Source organism: Peromyscus maniculatus, chromosome 6, assembly GCF_049852395.1.
Source record: "Peromyscus maniculatus bairdii isolate BWxNUB_F1_BW_parent chromosome 6, HU_Pman_BW_mat_3.1, whole genome shotgun sequence".
Classification (NCBI taxonomy): domain Eukaryota; kingdom Metazoa; phylum Chordata; class Mammalia; order Rodentia; family Cricetidae; genus Peromyscus; species Peromyscus maniculatus.
Genome location: NC_134857.1, coordinates 76,830,774 through 76,851,083, shown reverse-complemented (window position 1 = coordinate 76,851,083; position 20,310 = coordinate 76,830,774). Strand labels below are relative to the sequence as shown.

The 20,310-nt window shown below is 51.0% G+C and overlaps 1 protein-coding gene across 2 annotated transcripts in view; it reads right to left on the bottom strand.

Annotated features, from left to right (window-relative positions):
• The window catches only part of Pdzk1 (PDZ domain containing 1), a 31,964-nt gene extending 11,863 nt beyond the window's left edge, over positions 1-20,101 (bottom strand). The window contains exons 1-3 of one of the 2 annotated variants that reach the window (XM_076574620.1): positions 19,945-20,101; positions 2,003-2,214; positions 652-901 (exon numbers count right to left, since the gene is read on the bottom strand). In XM_076574620.1, the coding sequence (XP_076430735.1) occupies positions 652-901; positions 2,003-2,212 (460 nt within the window). In that variant the 5' untranslated portion in view covers positions 2,213-2,214; positions 19,945-20,101. Of the gene's footprint in view, positions 1-651; positions 902-2,002; positions 2,215-15,101; positions 15,126-19,944 lie in introns of those variants that run through there. The other variant, XM_076574621.1, reaches the window with a different exon arrangement.
• Between the last annotated feature and the right edge of the window lie 209 nt (positions 20,102-20,310).

Genomic DNA, 20,310 nt, shown 5'->3' with positions numbered 1-20,310 from the left:
GACACATCTTAGGACAAGTGAGACTAGGCTTCAACTTAGAGTATTATAATGTCATAGGAGGGCAGGGTTTATACAGCTACTCCGGGGTTGTAACGTGGTAACAGATGCTAAAAATTTGAATTTTTGGCTTCTCTTGGTCATGAAAAGAGATGTCAGTCTCACTCAACATAGCTATCATGAAGAACCTCCTCCCCTCCATCTTGGGAGCTAGAAAAGAACAATGAAACCAGGCGGTGGCGGTGCACGCCTTTAATCCCAGCACTCAGGAGGCAGAGGCAGGTGGATCTCTGTGAGTTCGAGACCAACCTGGTCTACAGAGTGAGTTCCAGGACAGCCAGGGCTACACAGAGAAACCCTGTCTTGAAAAATCAAGGGAATACAAAACAATGAAGAGGCATCAGCCCTTGAACCCCTGACCTCAAAGGGCCAGCCTGACACATACTAGGGAAAGAGAGCCTGGGACCCTACTCCACTCAGCCCTTGCTGATGTCCAAAGTCCGGATCTCTCTTTGGACAACTGCAGAGAAAGATTTGGATTGGAGAGGAAGGAAGAGAGAGTGGCATTGCTGTGGGCATTCCTAACGACTGCAGAGAATGTCATTAACAACCTCGGCCCTCCGGAGGCCATTGCTCACCCCGCCCCCAGCTCACCTTGGATGGTTTTCAGAGAGAAGCCGAAGCTGCTGCCCTCCTTCACCAGGTAGCAGAGCCGTGGCTGGGCGCACGTCTCCACTGCCCCATTCATCACAGGACCTGGTTTCTTATCATTCAAAGCTGGCTCCCTCTGGCTCAGATCCAATTCTTTCAAGTCCACCTTTTTTTTTATAGCCTTCTCGTAGGAGTCTCCATCCAGAACCAGCAGAGTCACTGAATTCCCGCTCTTTCTGACCAGATCCACCACCTTTAAAGAAAGGAGAAACGTTAAAAGGCTACCGTGTCCTGATAACCACCTCCCCCCCCCCACCAGCTGCAGGAGGAAGGTGTTCGTCACATGTTCCTACAGGTCTACCAGCTGACCTGACACCCATACCCTAAGCAGAGGGGTACCAGACACCTTCACCCCAATACTCCTAATACACAGGGGAGGATTAGACTGGGACCCTGGCCCTGTGGGGATCCAGGAAGCACTTACAAGGACTGGTCTTTCCCAAAAATGAATGCTCAAGACCAGTGGCTCTCGGCCTATGGGTCGTGACTCCTTGGGGATTGAATGACCCAACCCTTTCACAGAAGTCATGTATCAGATGCCCTGCACATCAGATATTTACAATTCATAACAGTAGCAAAATTACAGTTATGAAGTAGGAACGAAAATAATGTTATGGTCAGGGGTTCCTACAACATGAGGAACTGCATTAAAGGGCCGAAGCGTTAGGGAGGTTGAGAGAGCACAAGAGGGCTTCTCAGGTCTGGGGAGGCGGGGGGTGCATGGTGTAGAGAAAGGAGAATGATACCGAAGGGGTCAAGGCCCACCTCTCCCATATATCCACTGCATGAGTGTTAACAAGCTAAGTCACCCACACACGGCTGCCTCGTCTGTGCAGTCACACATGCCTCACAGGCTTGTGCTGCGAGCTCTAGCTTATTCAGATAAAATTGTCTAGCACACAGCAAATGGGCAATGCATGTTTGACCTGACACTGTTACAGTAGAACATTTTTTTAATTGATTGATTGATTGGTTCTATAATAGGGCACATGCCATGGCACATGCATGTGAACACTTAGGGAAATCAGTTCTCTCCTTCCACCATGTAAGTCCCAGGAATTGAACCCAGGTCATGAGGCTTGGCAGCAAGCACCTTTACCCACTGAGCCACATAGTACTTTTTACAATTCTCAGTTCATTATAGGCAATTAGACCGGCCAAACATAAAATATGAGAGATCCTTGTCAATGGCAGCCACAAGAGAACCAAGCTCCACAGACCCCCCCCTCCCAAAATCATAGTGGGCAGAGATGTGGAGGCTGAAGAGGTGCTAGAACCCCAAGTGTCTATTCACCTGTGTGTGCTCTTCCTTGTCAACAAAGACACTGTTGATCCTGAGAACTCTGTCCCCATCCAGGAGCCCTGCTTTCTCTGCGGGGCTCCCCTTCTCAATCACCCGGACCAGGTGGCCATCAGTGTCCTTCTCAATGCGCAGGAAGAAGCCATAGTTCTGGCCCTCTTGTTTGGACAATTTACACTCTCTGGGGCTGAAGGTGGAGGCCATTTCTGTGAGGAAAAACAAATGGATAAATCCTCAGGCAAGGAAATCTAGTTGGAGCATGCAAGCCTGGGAGCCTCCACACATAGCCTCTGTCTCTGCTTGCCCATTCTGCTGTGTATCAACGCTGGGGCACCAGGGAGCCTTTGCACAGACCATGCTCACGATCTCCAAATCTATTCCCCAAGAATGGCCTGTTTACCTGAGTTTCAGACCCATGTATTCAACTGCATACATAACACACGTGCCCTAACTTCAGTAGCTACAACAAACTCATCTCTGTCCCCTGCCCTAAAGAGGTTAAGTCTAAAAACACATGATCCACAGAGTTTAAGAGACCAAATCTACCTTCTTTAATTACCACACAAAATAAAAGGTTTCATTTGTGTGTGTGTGTGTGTGCTGGGGTTTTGTTGCTGTTGTGTGCATGTGTGCGTGCACATGTGTGTAGAAATCAGAGGTCATGTCAGGTGTCTTTCTCAATGCCTCTCCACCTTATTGAGACAGATTCTCTCAATGGACCTGGAGCTCACAGATCTGACTGGAGTAGCTGGCAAGCAGATCCAGCTGTCCTCCATCTCTGCCTCTTCAGCATCAGGACTGCAGACACACACCCCTACGCCCATCCTCTTACAGGGTCTCTGGGGATCCAAACCCCTGTCCCCGAGCTTGCAGAGTGAGCACTTTGAGGAACGGGTCTGTCTTCCCAGCCCCCGGAAGTTTCCTAAGACATTCTCACACGAGTGCTCTGCCCATGTCCACCTCCAGGAAGCACGCTTGCACTCAAATAGCTATGAGCCTTTCAGGTTCTAGATGTTGAGGATAAACCTGTGATGAATAAGAGAAGCTACACGCTACCTGTCTAACCTGGGAAAGTATTTTTTCATAATTATATTTTTAAAACAAAATGTGGTGTATGCCATACTGTGGAAGAACGGAGAGGTACAGGCTGACACACAGAAGGGTCTTTGGGAAGAGGGAATGGGCTGAGGAGAAATAAGACTTCTCCTTGGAGAAATGACTTTCAAGGAGTCAGGTGAGTCAGGACAGGGCAAGGCAGGCTTCAAACAACTGAGAGAAAGAGAGGGGGGGGGGGGAGGGAGGGAGGGAGGGAGGGAGGGAGGAAGGGAGGGAGGGAAGAAGGAAGGAAGGAAGGAAGGAAGGAAGGAAGGAAGGAAGGAAGGAAGGAAGGAAGGAAGGAAGGAAGGAAGGAAGAAAAGCTGAAACAAAGCCAGGCCTCAGAGCTGGCTGTCGTGTCAATAATTCAGTAGAAAAGATGGGCGCACCCCTGACTTGTACCAGCAACCTAAGAAAATGCAGTGGGGCCCACCACAAAAATATATGAGAGAGGGCTTGGGAAGTAGGGTTCAGCAGCACAGAACAGCAGGGTACATGGGAGACATGATCAAAACACGTGACATATACATAGGGAACAGAAACAATAAATGAGGGAGGGAAATGGCTGTAGGCGATACACAAGCTTCTAGTCAGAGCAAAGTAAGATGGCTCGTGGGTTAAGACTCTCCTTACCAAGGCCGCTTCTGTCCCCACCCAGCCTGCCCTCCGGCCACTACAGGAAGGGGGCTGGGAACCAGAGGAGAAAAGGAGTGTGTGAGCAACAGTTGGGGCCTTACTGCTGAGGGAGACTGCTAGGGGCTCCCAGCTCTGCACTGTGCCTTCCTGGGAGAGTGGGGGCCGCCCAGTCAAGGGAAGCAAAGGGCTGAGATGGCTGCAGCCAGCTCCTTCTCTGCGTTCTCCTCATCACTGCCCCCCTGCTTGTGAGCATGTCCCTTTGCTCCAGAAGGACAGGAAGATGTGGCTATAAAAAACAGAGGAGCAGAATGAAGAACAGGCAACAATATGCTGCAGGCTTCCTAGAAGCCTTGCTGTGGCGATTCAAGATGCCGCTGGTGCCCAGTGAGGGGCAGCACAAACAGGCAGGCAGATCTCCACTACCTGTGGCTCGGCCACCCCAAGGGTTCGCTCTCACTCTCTCTCTCTGCAAAGATGAGTGTGAAAATATGTGGTTAAAAAACAAAACACCTCAGCCGGGCGGTGGTGGCGCACGCCTTTAATCCCAGCACTCGGGAGGCAGAGCCAGGCGGATCTCTGTGAGTTCGAGGCCAGCCTGGGCTACCAAGTGAGTCCCAGGAAAGGCGCAAAGCTACACAGAGAAACCCTGTCTCGAAAAACCAAAAAAAAAAAAAAAAAAAAAAAAACACAAAACACCTCAAGCAACGGGCCCCATCAGACACCAAGAGGAGAGAAAAGCGAAGCCTTGCACGCCAGTGGCCATCACCTACACCTTGGGAGAGCGCAGCAGCTCTCCCACATCAAAAGGCTCAACCCGGAAGGGGCCCCATGGGGAGGAAGGGGCCAAGTGCAGGCATCACCAGCCAGCTCTCCTCACTTGCAGGCACCGCTTCCAGTCTGTTCTGACGTGGACTTTGGGAACTGCTCTTTCTGCCCAGCCTGCACACATCACGTCAGTTTCCCACTGCATCCAAGCTCCTCTCTAGACCCTCATCAGTTCTCAGCTCCCCGGGGCTGAAAGGCCTTGAAGCAATCCCTTGAAGGGATTGGTCAAAGCCTCTTTGATCCTTCAGGGGACCTTGGGCAACCTCATCCACATGCTTGCAATTCAGAACGCGCCTTTACAGCCAGAATAAAGGCTGCTGGATTCTGTGCGTTCATCAAAAGAAGAGGCTGTGTTTGTGGTCAACAGATGGATGTTTATTCTTAAGGCACCCACCTTAAAACTCAGCTGTCTCACGCCCTAGGGTAGCCACCACAGGATCCCACCCCCCACCCCCACCCCCGTCTCTTCCTCTGCAGGCCAAAGATGAAAAGTGAAATCCTCCCCTAGAGGAGGCTGCACTGGGGGATGTGTTCCCATCTCACTGGAGACCCAAAAGCCCAACATGCCAAAAAGACACGAGTTCACTTTCTTGGCAACAATCTCAGGCTGTGTCTTGTTTGGGTAGCCGCTCAAAGTTTCTAAAGAGCCAGACTGAGAACAGTGAGACCTGCACCCGAGGCTTTGAAGAGTCTCGGGTACATGAGGTCACCATTTCTTCCCACGGCTGTGCTTGAAGACAGGGTTGAGCCAGTCCCCAGCAGCAGCAATTCGGAAACGTCATCATCCCTACAAGGAGAAGTCGGTGCTGCCAGCTCTGTCCGTTTCCTGCCACTACCGGACTAACGCTCCATCCATCAGCAGGTGTCCCCCACATACATTAGATAGCGAACACCATCATCCCAACTAAGTCACCCAGAACTCCAAATGCCTGCTCTTACATGGGACCCCCTGGGGCACACAATTCTTTCTGCGACAGTATTGTAGAATGCCAGTTCACTCTGGCGTCTAAGGGGCCCTGCTCCATTCCATCTCCATTCCCGATTCCGTCTAGTCCACATCCTGGTTTTATGTGGCTCCTGCATCGGTCAGGGTCTGTCATTTTAGCACATCTGAGTCACTGCGGCATGAGATGTCTGGACTCTGAGCTCTGGCCTAACTAGGAGAACACTGTGCTTAAGGATCTGTTTCCTGCTTCTTCAACACCACCCCCCTAGCCCATCTACTTCTTGATGAGGAAATCTGAGGGCCAGGCCTTGATGGTGGGTGTGCAGGTAATTTGTGAAGACGTGGAGATTTCTAAAATATCCTCAAGTGGCTTCATTCCCAATTATCAAAATACCAGAGATGAAAGGAAGCCGTGACCCCTGAATTCTCTGAGCTGACATGGAAAAGTCAATTCTTGGCAGCAAAGTTACGTGTGTGGGAAAACAATAAAGGCTCTGGCCAGGCAGACAGGGAAGGACCAGGGCCCTGGCCAGGCAGACAGGGAAGGACCAGGGCCCTGGACAGGCAGACAGGGAAGGACCAGGGCCCTGGACAGGCAGACAGGGAAGGACCAGGGCCCTGGCCAGGCAGACAGGGAAGGACCAGGGCCCTGGACAGGCAGACAGGGAAGGACCAGGGCCCTGGACAGGCAGACAGGGAAGGACCAGGGCCCTGGACAGGCAGACAGGGAAGGACCAGGGCCCTGGACAGGCAGACAGGGAAGGACCAGGGCCCTGGACAGGCAGACAGGGATGGACCAGGGCCCTGGACAGGCAGACAGGGAAGGACCAGGGCCCTGGACAGGCAGACAGGGAAGGACCAGGGCCCTGGCCAGGCAGACAGGGAAGGACCAGGGCCCTGGACAGGCAGACAGGGAAGGACCAGGGCCCTGGCCAGGCAGACAGGGAAGGACCAGGGCCCTGGACAGGCAGACAGGGAAGGACCAGGGCCCTGGACAGGCAGACAGGGAAGGACCAGGGCCCTGGACAGGCAGACAGGGAAGGACCAGGGCCCTGGACAGGCAGACAGGGATGGACCAGGGCCCTGGACAGGCAGACAGGGAAGGACCAGGGCCCTGGACAGGCAGACAGGGATGGACCAGAGCCCTGGACAGGCAGACAGCAAAGGCTTAGAAGTGTTTGTCCATCACTCTTGATAACATTACTCTTTAGACTCCATTTGCTTCCCAAACAATTGGATTCTTCCTGTCCAGAAAGAATGATATACCTAGGTCCAGAAGAAAAGCTCAGAGCACTTTGCAAGTTAGGAAGATGGGGAAATGAACAGAGAGACATTAGGAGGCTCCTGTCAGGGGTCAGAGTAGAAAGGATTCAAACTGCTAGGCTTTTCCCACAGAAAAGAAATAGCTCACAGGCCCCGAAGACAGCTCCTAAGCCCAAGGCAGACCAGGGCTTCTCGGCTCCCACCCTCCCCACAGAGCCTTAGGTTAGTACTCTTCACTAGTCTCTACACAGCAAGCCGGAAGCCAGAGCTGGAAGCTGTGCCTAAAGAGGTCAAGACCACTGCGGCCCAAATAGCCAGCAGGGTCCAGCTCAGTTGCAAAGGCTAAAAGCTGGGTCTTGCTTTGGCCTCGGTGTGTGTGTCTAGGGGTGGAAGCCGTGGGGCTTTCCCCTGGAGGCTGTTTGGAGGAAGGGAAGACACTGTTTCCATTGCTCCTGCTCTGAGTGGGGCTTGTGGCAAGGCCTGCCTGTCCTATCAGACTGTCCCAGGCAAAACCCCATCTGAAGCCTCCGTTCCACGATAATGTTTCACGTAGGTGGAAATGTCCCAAGAAATGTCACAGGCATGAGTGCTCATGAGCCAAGCCAGACAGAAGCGGAGGAAGAGGTGTTTAAAGCCACTTAAATGTCAAGACCACAGACTGTGCTCTAGACAGAGGCATGACCATGGGATTCCCCGAAACATCTCATGCTCAAAAACACCAGAGCCAGGCATGGAGGCGCACACCCTTAATCCCAGCACTTCAGAGGCAGGTGGATCTGTGAGTTCAAGGCCAGCCTGGTCTACACAGCAAGAGCCAAGTCACATAAGGGCTCAGAGATGGGTGCTGGCTCTTGCCTTATAAGCATGAGGACCTGAGTTTGATCTCTGGTGTGATGGTTTGCATAAGCATGGACCCCAAAGACTCACGTATTTGCATGCTTGGTCCATAAGGAGTGGCGCTATTAGGAGGTGTGGCCTTGTTGGAGTGGGTGTGGCTTTACTGGAGGAAGTGTGTCCCTAGGGGGTGGGCTTTGAGGTTCACTCTTCCTGCTGCCTGCCAATCCAGATGTAGAACTCTCAGCTCCTTCTCCAGCACCACATCTGCCTGTGTGCCACCACGCTCCCCGCCATGATGATAATGGACTAAACCTCTGAACTGAAAGTCAGCCCCAATGAAATGTTTTCCTTTATAAGAATTGCTGTGGTCATGGTGCCTCTTCACAGCAATAGAAATCCTAAGACACCCAGGAACTGTTGGTATGGTAGCATATACTTGTAACTCCAGAGCTGGGAAGCCTGCTCCAGGCTAGTGAGAGGCACTCATCTCAAAAAAAAAAAAAAAAAAAATCACTGAGGGTTGACCCCATCTTTATACATACACACCTGTACATGTACACCTGTACACACCTGTACATGTGCACAAGCACATGCACTTAAATACCAAAAAATCTGGTTTTGTTTGTTTAATTCCTGTGAGCTTTCTACCCCCCGAGTGCTGGGATTAAAGGCATGCACCACCACTTACGGTCTTATTTTGGTTTTGTTTAGTTTGTTGTTTTGTGGTACTCAGGTTCAAACCCAAGGCCCATGCTCTACCAATGCATTTGCCCCAAGCAAATCCTTCTTCAAAGGAAGCAAAATAAATAGCAAGCCCTGGGTCAAAAGTCACAGCATCCTCTTCTCATCCCTGGGAGTTGTCCAGCCCTGCCCAAACCATGCCAGCTGGCTTCATCTGTGCGATAGACAGGCCAATCAAAACTGTATAAACCCGACAGCCATCATGTGTCACTAACAGCAATAAATCACACCTGTGAAATCTCAGTGCTGGGCTGGAGAGATGCCTCAGTGCTGAAGAACACTGGCTACTCTCCCAGAAGACCAGGGTTCAATTTCCAGCACCTACATGGCCGCTCACAACATCTGTAACTCCAGGTCCAGGGGATCTGTTGCCCTCTTCTGGCCTCCAAGGATATCAGGCACACTTGTGGTGCACATACATACATCCATGCAGGGGATACACACAGTTAAAATAAATAATTCAGTGACAGGTGAGGGATATCATCCCAATGCTCATGGTCGCCCACAAATTAGACCTCAATCCCAGAATCACCTGTACAGAGTCATAAAATATATACTTAGTCCCTGCCTCACAGCTTTTGGGCCCAGATTTTTAGGCATATGTAAAAAAAAAAAAACCACTAGACTTTGACATCACCCCACATCACTTGACTTCTTTCCCTTCAGGGACAGTTCTCCTGGGTCACAGAAGGATGTCATGGTTGGATGAACTATTAACAGTCACCCAGAGCTCACCTTTACTCCCTTAAGCAGCCCTGGTGGCAGTCTGGCTAGGAGAGGCCCCTGATGACCAACACCCTGAGGTCTGCCTAGTGTCGGACGTGGCGCCTGGACCAGGAATTCATGGCGATCTGAAGTCCATGCCTGCTTGTCCTCCTCTCCGCTCGACAGCGCCGAGCAGTTCTGAGCCAGGCAGCCATAGACTCAAACAGCTGAAAACTGCTTTTAACTTGGGGATTTTGAGAGAACTCTGATGCTTCCTGAAAGGAAGCTAGCCAGGCTTCCTAGTGAACACCTTTAATCCCAGCACTCAGGAGGCGGGGGCAGCCAGAGCGCGGAGTTGAAGGCCACCTGGTCCGTACAGGGCATTTCACACCATCCAGGGCTACATATTAACATCTGGGGGGCAAGGGTTGGGGGGCGGGCAGCTAATGCCACCCCTCCTCCCTCACCCAGCTGCACTCAAGTCTGAGAAACCCAGCCAGCCCTGACGAAAACTGACCCTCCTTCAGCTTCTTGCCACATCCCAGTCTCTTCCTTTGCCCCACATAACGCTCCTTCAATCAGCATGCTCAGGCAGGGTAGGTCTGTTTCGAACCACGAACATAACTCCTTCAGTTTTCCATTACAAGCCCACACCCCATTCATGTGTTTGCACCGAGTCTACCCTACACTAATGCATAAAGCTGCCCAGTGCTCCAGGGATTCGAAGTCAGGTTAGAGGGGAGGTCTGATAGAAAGCTAATTCCCACAGGCTGGAGAGATGACTCAGTAGTCAAGAGGGCTCACTGGCTACACTATCACAGGATCTGGGGTTCAATTCCCAGCACCCACATGATGGTAACTCCAGTTCCAGGGAATCTGACACCCTCTCCTGGTAGCCAACGGGCACCAGACATGCATGTAATACACAAACATATATGCAGGCAAAACACCCATACACAAAATAAAATACAAATTAAAAAAAAATTCACCACTACAAGCAGAATATAAATGCGTAAGAGCTGTGCCTTGGGACAAATGAAGGAATACTTCGTGAATTAATGAGGCTTTGACTCTGACAACAGATGGGCAGGATTTCGACAGCGGTAGGTAGGGGGAGGCTGTTTGGGACAGAGAATGGTATGGCTATAGGCCATGGGAAAGTCCTTGGGCGTGCTCAAGGAAGAGCTAAAAATCAAACCAAAGGGAGCCTGCCGGGAAGAACTTCGCGTCCAGCCCATGGTATCTGGCCGTGGTCTGGCGGCATGGGGAGTGGACTGGAGCAGACACCCTGGAGGCAGGCCAGCCAAGAGGCTGGTGCGGCGATCCGCACAGGTGATAAGGGCCTGCCGTGACCTGGAAACCCTGACCATAGAACGAAGGGCCGGGTGGAGGACCCACACAGCGCACTAAGCAATAGGTTGCATTCATCAACCCTGTCCCTTCAGATTTCTCCATGCTGAGATGGCGTCAGCCACAGCAGGTGTGGCAACACAGGCGTCCAGATGTGCAGGCTGCCAGGACCGGCTGGCGAGGAGGAGCTGCTGGAATGCAGCACACGGCATCTGGGCTGCACACTTCTCCTCTGGCCCCTGCTCGCTCCTACACTGGCCCTCTCCAGCCGTCCGCTTAGCCTGTCTGCTCCTCCATGAGGGTTGGTTTTTATAATTCGCCTTGAATTTCTTACCCTCCCCAGTGTACTCTACGAATCAGCTCTGATATCGGCTCCCACCTTGCAGCTGGCGGCTCCCTTTCTAGCATGGACTGAATGATGGCCCTGCCTGGGGCCATAATCTCCGATGGGACCACCTTTGGAGCTAGGGACTTTATAAAGTGGCAGTTCAAGTTAAATGAGGCCTGGAGGAGACCAAATCTAGCAGGACTGATGTCCCTTTCAAAAGAGGGCGAGAACCCGGGGATGTCCTTATGCTCTGAAAACAAGACCATGCCAAGACACAAGGAGAAGGCTGCCGTCAGGAACGCCGAGGACAGGGGCCTGAGAGGGCCCAACCTTAATGACACCTTTATCTTGTTCTTCTGGCCTCTAGACCTTCAAGAAAATGACACTCCGTAGAATTTGACCAGCCTGTAGAAGTCTATGGCAGCTGCCCTACCACCTTCTGCCTCCTCATGAGGTAGGACTCCAGTATGGCACAGCTTTCAACAGGCATGGCGACACACGCTTTTAATCCTCACATTTGGGGGGCTCATCAGGAAGGGCATGAGTATGTGGCCACAAACCTAGGGCTTAGTGCTCGGTGTGGGTCCTCCACCCGGCCCTTCATTCTATCATCGCAGTTTCCAGGCCAAGGCAGGCCCTTATCACTGCAACAGCCTCTTTGCTGGCTGCCCCCAGAGTGTCTGCTCTAGTCCACTCCCCGCGGCACCGGACCACAGACTGGGCTACATCGTGAGACCTTGTGTCATAGAAATACAGTGGTACAATTGAAGAATGGGGTGGCAACGTCAGCGTGTGGCGACTTTAATGCAGGAGGCACAGCAGAAGCTCCCTGGTAGCTCTGGGGACTTGAACCGGAGTCCTGCTCCAGGGCAGCCTGCATGGATGTGCCAAGCGAAGCCTGTGGGGAGAGTGTGACAGGAAGAGAGAGAAGCCTCAGGGAACGCCTAGCAAAAGGAAAAGAAAGCCCCGGCCACCGCCATCCAGAGAGGAATTCCAAGATAAAACATGTACACTGCTAAACGATGTCAAGAGAGGAACAAGAAAGAACAGGGAAGGCTGAGAAGACAGAGGCCCGGGGAAGCAAGAGGATACTGAACCACAGATGTGTCTCAGAGTGGAAAACAGCAGCTGGGAAAGAGCTGACACACGCTTCCTTTTTTGTTGATGGTGTTGTTTGAGACAAGGTCTCATGCAGCCTTGGCTAGCCTGGAACTCCCTACGTAGACCAGGCTGGCCTTGAATTCAAAGACCTGCTTGCCCTGCCTCCCAAGCACTGGGATTAAAGTCGCATCCCACCGTGCCCAGCCAGTTGCTCCCCTTTTTAACCTTCACAAAACTGCCAGCACGTGGAATATATGGAGAACACAGGAAGTGAGTGAGTTTTGATGGATAGAATACTCGACCAGTGGATCATGGAGAAATGAGGTGGCGGGCAGGGAATGGAATAACAGAATCCATTTCAATCTCTCCTGAATAGTAGCTGGAGATGTAGAAAATTAGGAACTTTAACAATGTGAAGCCAAAGTGTCACACCAAAATATACAGCGGGGTCGAACAGATAAGCCAGTGACAGCAGCTCAAGAAGACTATCGCTGGACAGCTGGGAACGCCCACAGGCGGGGGAACGCCCACAGGCGATGACACAGGAAGACATCACCAGCTAAGCCTACCCATCTCTCAGAGGAATCTGCAAGTCTAGATTTGTGTGAAATGCTCCCATATTTTAAAGAATTTGCACCCATTTCAAACTTTTAAGAACGAACATGCTGGGTGGTGGTGGCGGCGCCCATCTTTAATCCCAGCACTCAGAAGGCAGAGGCAGAAGGATCTCTGAGTTCGAGGCCAGCCTGGTCTACAGAGCAAGTTCCAGGACGGGTTCCAAAGCTACGCAGAGAAACCCTGACTCAAAACACTAGAGAGAAAAAGAAATAACATGTAAACCCAAACAAAACTGAGCCCATGGGTTGGCAGTTTGTGCAACCATGTCTGGAATATTACAAGTGATATTAATTCACTAGAGGGAATCAGGAAACTGAAAAAAAATCTGTAGGAAAACGGTTTAAATAATCGTGTATCTTTATAGAAAATGTAGTTCGGTCAGCATGACTTATCAGCAATTTCACCATAATGTACGGCAGGAGCAGGGAGGGCTGAGGACTGCAGGTCGGTCGGTGCTGTAGCGTGACCTTGGCATGCTGAGGTTCTTGGCCATGACCATCAGTGTAAAGAAAAAATGACAGAATAAAAGTAACTTTTACCCTAGCTGGGGTCTGACATTTAGAAACAGAAGGCTGGTTGGTGAGGATTTCTAGATTGATGATCAGCCCAGAGCAGGGTGGTAGACTACAGAACCAACGTCGACTAGAAGGAATGAGAAAGACCCAGAAAAGTCAGGACGGGAAGACAGGGTGTTTGCAGGAAGAAGGGCGACCTAAGGCAGGTATTCAAGACGTGAATTAAGGAGACGACGTCCAGGGCAAGTGACCGAATCCTCGCTAAGGTTTATGGAAACTGAAAAGCCAACCCCACTGTGCCCAAAAGCACTGAGACAATGAAAGCCAGGAAATGGATTCCCCTCGCCCAAGTCCCAGTACCATCAAGGAATCAACCTGCTGTTGGACATTTAAAGCGAGTCAACTCTCTCTTTTTGTTGATGGTTAGTGGGAGGAAAGGATTGAATGCATTTTCCATTCAACAAGGAACCTTTTCTGAGACACGACCTCACTGTGTAGTCTAGGCTGACCTTGGGCTTCGGGATTCACCTGTATGTACCTGCTTCACAGCGGCGGGGCTTAAAGATATGTACCACAACATGCAGCTTCAACAGGGAACTCTTAGTTTGTACCTGTTTTAGGAACCTAAGTAACAAGCCAGAAATGCCCAAACACAGACACCAAACTTGGGGTAGGAGAGGTGAAGAAGTCATGAAGGTTCCTTATAACGGAGTCTGAGAGTTACACTCTATAATGGGAGCCTATAGCCACAGCCATGTGGAGCTAATAATGTGTGGTTTTCTAACCACCTCCCCACAGCATTCTACTCTGGGTAAAATAACCAGAGTTAAACCGAGATCTATATAGCTCTGAACCCCAGAAAACCCCTTGCTGACGGTGAGGATGTAGGTAAGAATGGTGGTACCCTGGATGGAGACAGCGACACTCCAGACGGATGTTGAGATCTCCAGAACACAGAGTCTGGAGCATGGATGCTCACTCCACACGAGCCATTGGCCCTGACCTCTGGTGGGAGACCCGACACAGTGGCGTTCTTCTACAGCACCAGAGAAGTGCTCCGATTCTCTTTTTGCTGTGGGGGAAGAGTGGGGACTGGAGGAGATGCAGGCACCCTGGGTATCAGGCAAGGCCAGGTGTCATCCATCCACTCTCCCCCGATAGTCTCTGCAAAGCTAACCTTAGCCACTGGGAAGAGCGGATGCCTCTGTTCCCAGTGAGCCACTCAGAGAATGCGGACCCTCGCCCTGACCCCAGAGAATCCTGTCAGTCTGTGTATTCAGAGGCTCTAGCAGGGCCTCAAGGCTGAACTGAAGTTCTCAGCATGGTCCCAGCCAGAACACATGAACTCCAGGTGGAAGCCAGCAAGCAGGGACCTGAAGAACAGGTAAAGATGGAGAAGCTGGAGTGAGCACAAACACTACTTTATACATTGATATCCAGCCCTCGTATGGACCATGGTCACCAGGGGATACTTAGGGAATGGGTCCACTCAACTGGAAAGCATCATCGAATTTCTAAAAAATTTGGTAAAGGAAATAGGATAAACAGGGACTTTGCCTAGAGGTGGGAAATGGGGGCTATGGTCAGCAATGGCCTCAGCAATGACAGCCCAAGGGTTGTCTTCTTTGCCTGTGTGATGGTCTGGGTATAGTCAACTTTTACATAAGCATGGTCATCTACTACCATTAGTCATAAGGACCTAGGCTCACCGGCATCTTATCTAATAGTAATTAGAAATCAATCGTGTGTTCAGAATTACAGAGATAGCAGAGTCTCTCCCTGTCGGCTCCTATATAAACAGCTGCTCCAGGAAGCAGTTTTACTGAAAGATAACAGTTCACAGGTCAGCTAGTGAATAATGTTTAACCCAGTCCCTGAGCCTGTGGAAGGGTCCTCCATTATATAACCCAGGACAGAACCATGAGTGGACAAACTGTCTGCTCCACCAAGGCAGAAGTGGGGGGGGGGAGCGAAGCAGGGTCTATCTAAACCTGATTCACCTTCACTGCCCTCCATGCTTGTTATAAAACCTGAACACTTAAGCAAGAGGAGAGTCAACACTCCCAGAAGTTTAACCCAGTGCATCAGCCCACATGTACCTGAGAAGGTTACTCCTCCTGCATCCACACTCACCTGTGTGACCCAAAAGAACAGAATTTACTAGACCTCTGTGAGAAAAAAAAAAAAAACATTTATATATATATATATATATATATATATATATATATATATATATATATATATATATTTGGTGGAGAATGTGGAGGGTAAGTCCAAAATTGCAGACAGGCTGTGCATTCCCTCCTGTGGTCAACCCTGGCAAAGAGCTTCCCACCCAGACAACCACATCCCTCTCTATCAGAGCCCAGCACAGGCTGCTTCTGCTAAGGGCATTACAGAAATCACGCTGTGCAGCCGGAGAGACAGCTCAGCAGTTAACAGCACTGGCTGCTCTTGCAGAGGACCCAAGTTCGGTCCCAGATGCCCACGTGATGGCTCACAACCATCTGTAATTCAACTAATGTCTTCCTCTGAGCCCCGTGGGCACTGGGCACATACGCAGTGCATGTACATACATCCAGGCAAAGCACGCATACACACAACATAAACAGACTTTAAAACAGAAAGAAAGAAGCCACACTGTAGCTCAGCTGATACTGACAATCTCTGGCAAACCACACAAAGGCACTTTGATTTCATCCTTCAAAGATAATTTACCTAGAGCGCATCTTATCATTTTGATGCAGGTGGCTGAGCTTAGGCCACTAGGGCCTTTGAAAAGCAACATCTGTGGGAACTCAACCAGCCAAGTGTATTTATGTGACTAATACCAAAACAGAAGGAAAAGCAAGGCCCCAAAATACAGATTTGCTAACTGTACCGCCCACTGTGACAGTCTTAGCTGGGGATAGATTTAAAATGCAGGGGACTCATGGAGGCATTCCACTGAGAATTATCTAGACAATAGTGATGACAGGCCCAGTGAGTAATTTTTATTTCTCTTTCATGATAAAGAATAAAATTTCTTCTACCAAAGGTCATTTGATCCGCTGGTACCTCGAATCCTCCCTACCGCAGGCTCCATAAATGATATTTTGTGCTATAATTACAGCAGGACTCCGGTCTGGGAGTTCAATGCCCTCCACATTTTGATTGCTTACCTAAGAGCTTCAGGGGCTGGGGGGAGAGAGATGGAGTCAAAATTGTGTGAGAACCTTGAGAGAAGACACCCTCACACTGTTGATGGAACCAGTGCCCCAAACAGCTAAAGCCTCCTGGGGGTCAGCCCCCAAAACCAGCACGGCACTTGTTCTTTACTTTTGTTTTGTTTTGTTTTGTCTTTGCAGAGGATCTCACATAGCCCAGGCTTCAGACTTCCACTTCAGATTCTCTTGCTTCTACCTGAGTAACGATCGCAGGTGTGCACCATCACACCTGGTTTGCATGTGCTAGGGGGTCAGACCCGGGGGCTTGTGCACGCTGGGTTAGCACACTCCCCAGTCCCTAAACTTGCATTTCTACCCACTTACGTTTTCCATACGCCTGGTCTAATGGCGGAGTCCTCCTGCCTCTAAATCAACTTTCCGACCAGCCAGCGTTTACCAGTCAGTCTCCAAAACATAACCAAAAAAACAAAAGCCTAGATTCCTGCTCAGGCATCAAGCCCGTGCCGCTCTTTCAGAGGACTCAGGTGCTATTTACCTCATTACCTCTGTTGCTCCTGAGGAAATACAAAGCTGGTCTCTGCATGACCACCCACACCCAGCCTGCCCTTTGTTCGTGCCACATGCTCTGCCTGGGTTGCCTTCCCTGGTGCTGACGACTCATTCATTGGAGGTGCCAAGTAAACATTTTTTCCACGTGAATGAATTTAAGACCTTGCCAGGTCCAAGTCAGCATTCAAATCCTGCGTGACTAGCACACTCTGTAGGTTATCACTCCTCTGAAAGCATCCTTTTTATGTTCACCAAGGTACATTTTAGTACCTACAATGAGGCAGGTGTCAGGCTCAATCCAGATTAGGCAAGGCACTGTCCTGTCTCCGGAGAACACAGAATCCAGCGGAGAGACTTACAAAACACACCTACTAGCACCTACCCAGCTCTTATTAAAGTAAACATGTACTGTCGAGGCTACCTGCCGTTTATGGGTACTGAATGAACTCTAGTGAGTCATTTTAAGTGGGGGTGGGGGGGAGACTCCAGATGGCTGAGTGGGTTTCACCTAGTTAGATATGCAGAGCCTAGTCTCAAATGTGAGGTCTGGGTTCCTGCTGCTTCCCAGCCTCAAGGGGTACACTGTGCTGTGGGATCTTGTAGGTAGAGTGGGAGGAACAAGCCGTCCCCAGGCAGAGGAGAACACACCTCTTCATGGAGAGTGAACGATACAGAATCACCTCAGTGCACACAAGGATGAAAGAAAGAAAATGGGTCGGCTTAGGCAGTGAAGCACCTTGGACTCGGGCCCAAAGATTACAGGTGACATGTCAGTTGTTTGCATCAGTGTCCCCATCAAGATGGGCTGCCTATGGAGTAGGCGGAGCTCCTTGGGGTATTTTCACACCCCGTAAGTGTTCTGTAGAGCTGGTGGGAATCCCATGATTCCTGTTCGGGTTGGGAGGAGGTCGTTTTTGGTTTTTTAACTTTTTGTGTTTCCTTGGTCCCACCCAGCTTCATAAATAGTTATGTTTCTGGCCAGGTTCAGGTGGTGGCTGTTTCAAACCTAGAGCAAAGCTCACAGCAGCCATCGGGTAGCCAGGACGCCATCCTTCCTACGACAAACCTCGGTCACCGCCGGGAGTCCTGTGTTCTCAGAGTCATACACAAGGGAACTAAAGACCATCGTGATGTGGCACGTGAGATGCATGAGCATTTAACTTTCCCAGCACTGGGTCCCAGAGGCTCTGACAGTAATACACACATGGCACCTGGAGCACAGACTTCCAAGTCCCAATGCCTGTGGCTCTTCACCCCAACCCCAACCCCAGACAAGGGTTTCTCTGTGCAGCCCTGACTGTCCCGGAACTCACTCTGTAGACCAGGCTGGCCCCGAACTCAGAGATCTGCCTGTCTCTGTGCTGTGATTAAATCCCCCATGCTGTGATTAAAGGTGTGCGCCACCAGCAGCGGGCCATGCTCTTAACCGCTTGTCTGGGACGCCAACCAGGCAGGAAGATTAAGGAGAGCTGGTGGGTCTCTCCTGAAGAGCCAAGGAAAGGAGTTGCCGAGAGCTGGCGAGAAGCCTGCCTGTCTCCGTCTCACTGCTGTCCCCATCTTCCACACCAAACTACGGAGTCAGCTAACCAAGATGTGAGCGGAGAAGCCCGTTTCCACGTTCAGACAGCCTGACAAGGGACCCAGGTTCCTCAGCCTCCTCTCCCAAGGAGTAGTGACCCAAACAACCCATGTCCCAGCTCCCTTCCCTCCCCTTCGGTCCCCCCAAACATGTAAGCATCTGTTCTGAGCCAGGAACGGTCTTAAGATCTGGAACCACAGCGGGCAGCAAAGGCAAGAGCTCTGCTCTCTGGAAGCTTAACCTCTGACTAAGTCAACAACGATTTCTGACGACAGAGCCTACGGAGTCATATAAGATGGAGGGAGGCTTTATTTAGGAAGTCCCTTTTGGAAGGTAACGTTTGAATGCACCCTCAAATCACAGGAACCCACCTTCACAGCACAGATCCCCCTTATACAGGAAAGGGCCTTCGTGAACATCAAGTGCCGACTCTTTTTAGTTGTAGGTGAGACAATAAAGGTTCAATTACACAGGAAGACGCATAGACCAGGTCTCCAGTTGCATCCGGCTACTCCACAGCACAGCTGGATGCACTCATCTGAAGTACTTTCAATTCCCTCAAACACGTTGTTACTTTCAGAACAACCCTTGGGCAAGGGATGTCTGACTTTCCTCCAACAAATAACAAAATCGAGGTGAGGAACGTATCTACTGACTTGTCATAAATGATCTAAGACCTCAGGTATTGTTTTCCCAGACCTGTGCCCTCTCCCTCAGGGGAGCAGCCGCTGCCCACCGAGTGGTCTAGGAACACACAACAGCATCAACAAGTTGATACAGCAGAGACCATACAAGAGTCAAAGACGAGAACAATTGCTCAGCCATAACCCACAAGTCAAAGTCCCCCGCCCTGAGTTGTTTGGACATGAAAGAATATATATGACTCTGAGTAGACGACTGTGGCCTGAGGCAGTCAGGGCCCTGTGACTGATGGATACAGGGTGGTGGCTTTCTACAAAGCCACCCTGAGCGTCTCCGTAACTATAAACAACCCAGATCAGCAGTCTTCAGAGCTAGCCGGCCCTTAGGTAAAGGTCCTGATACTTAGGAAATGAGATCCTCCCAAACATCCCCCCCAACAGAGAGGCATCTGTGGGAACTTCAGAGTAACACAGACATGACATGGAGATTGAGAGAGACCCCAAAGGGAGACTGGAGGACCTGGATTTCCACTCAGCCCTCCCAGGAACCCCTGGCGTTCCTCCTGGCTAAGCTCTTGCCAGGAGGCAGAGGGGCGGCGCTTGTTTTGTCTAGCTGGTCGGGAGCTGGGTTCGGCTTTATGCCTAAGGGCTGGCTGGCACTGGAAGTCTTCCCTTCCACCCAAAATGCTGGGGTAGCAACGTCTCTGGAGAAACATCCTGGCGGCCTGTGAGGTTTGTGGCCTCTCTGTTGGTTGTGCCTCAGATCTCCACACAACACCCTCCCCCCAACGTCCACCACGCCATCTCATACAATCCAAAGGCCGTGAGCAACTCACCAACGCCTTCATGAAGTAGAGCCCAAGTGGCCCTCACATCCCCAGCAGGAAGAACTACTGAACCCAGGAGACAGTCCACATCCCCCTTAACCTGCCCTCCCTGCCACCACCAAAGGCCCCCACCCCTGCCCACAGCCACTAGCAAAAGGGAAAGGGAAAGAGTGTCTCCCGGCCAGGTGGCAGGTTACAGAAGCCATTTCTTACCTATGGGAGAAGGAGCCACCCGGCCACTAGGAATTCTCTCTGCTGTTAACACTACTAGTCTTGGAACTTGCTGGACTTTGGACAAAGATTGATTTAAAAGCTGATGTATTTAACAGGGACGTGTGGTCTGAGTTCAAGTGACCTCTGTCCTGCTCCCTGCCAGCTGGAAACCCTCAAGATCCCTCAGCCAAAAGCAGCCCTGCCCCCACGCCAGCCGAACAATGTGGGGAGTAGGAAGGTGCCTGTGCTCCGGTCAGGACAGCAAAAAGCGGGGAGAGTAGAGGTGGGAAAGGCACCTGGGGAGGAGGTGCCTCTGCCTTTCCAGTTCTATCCAATGTACAGGGGGCTGGGTCACACCCAACCGAT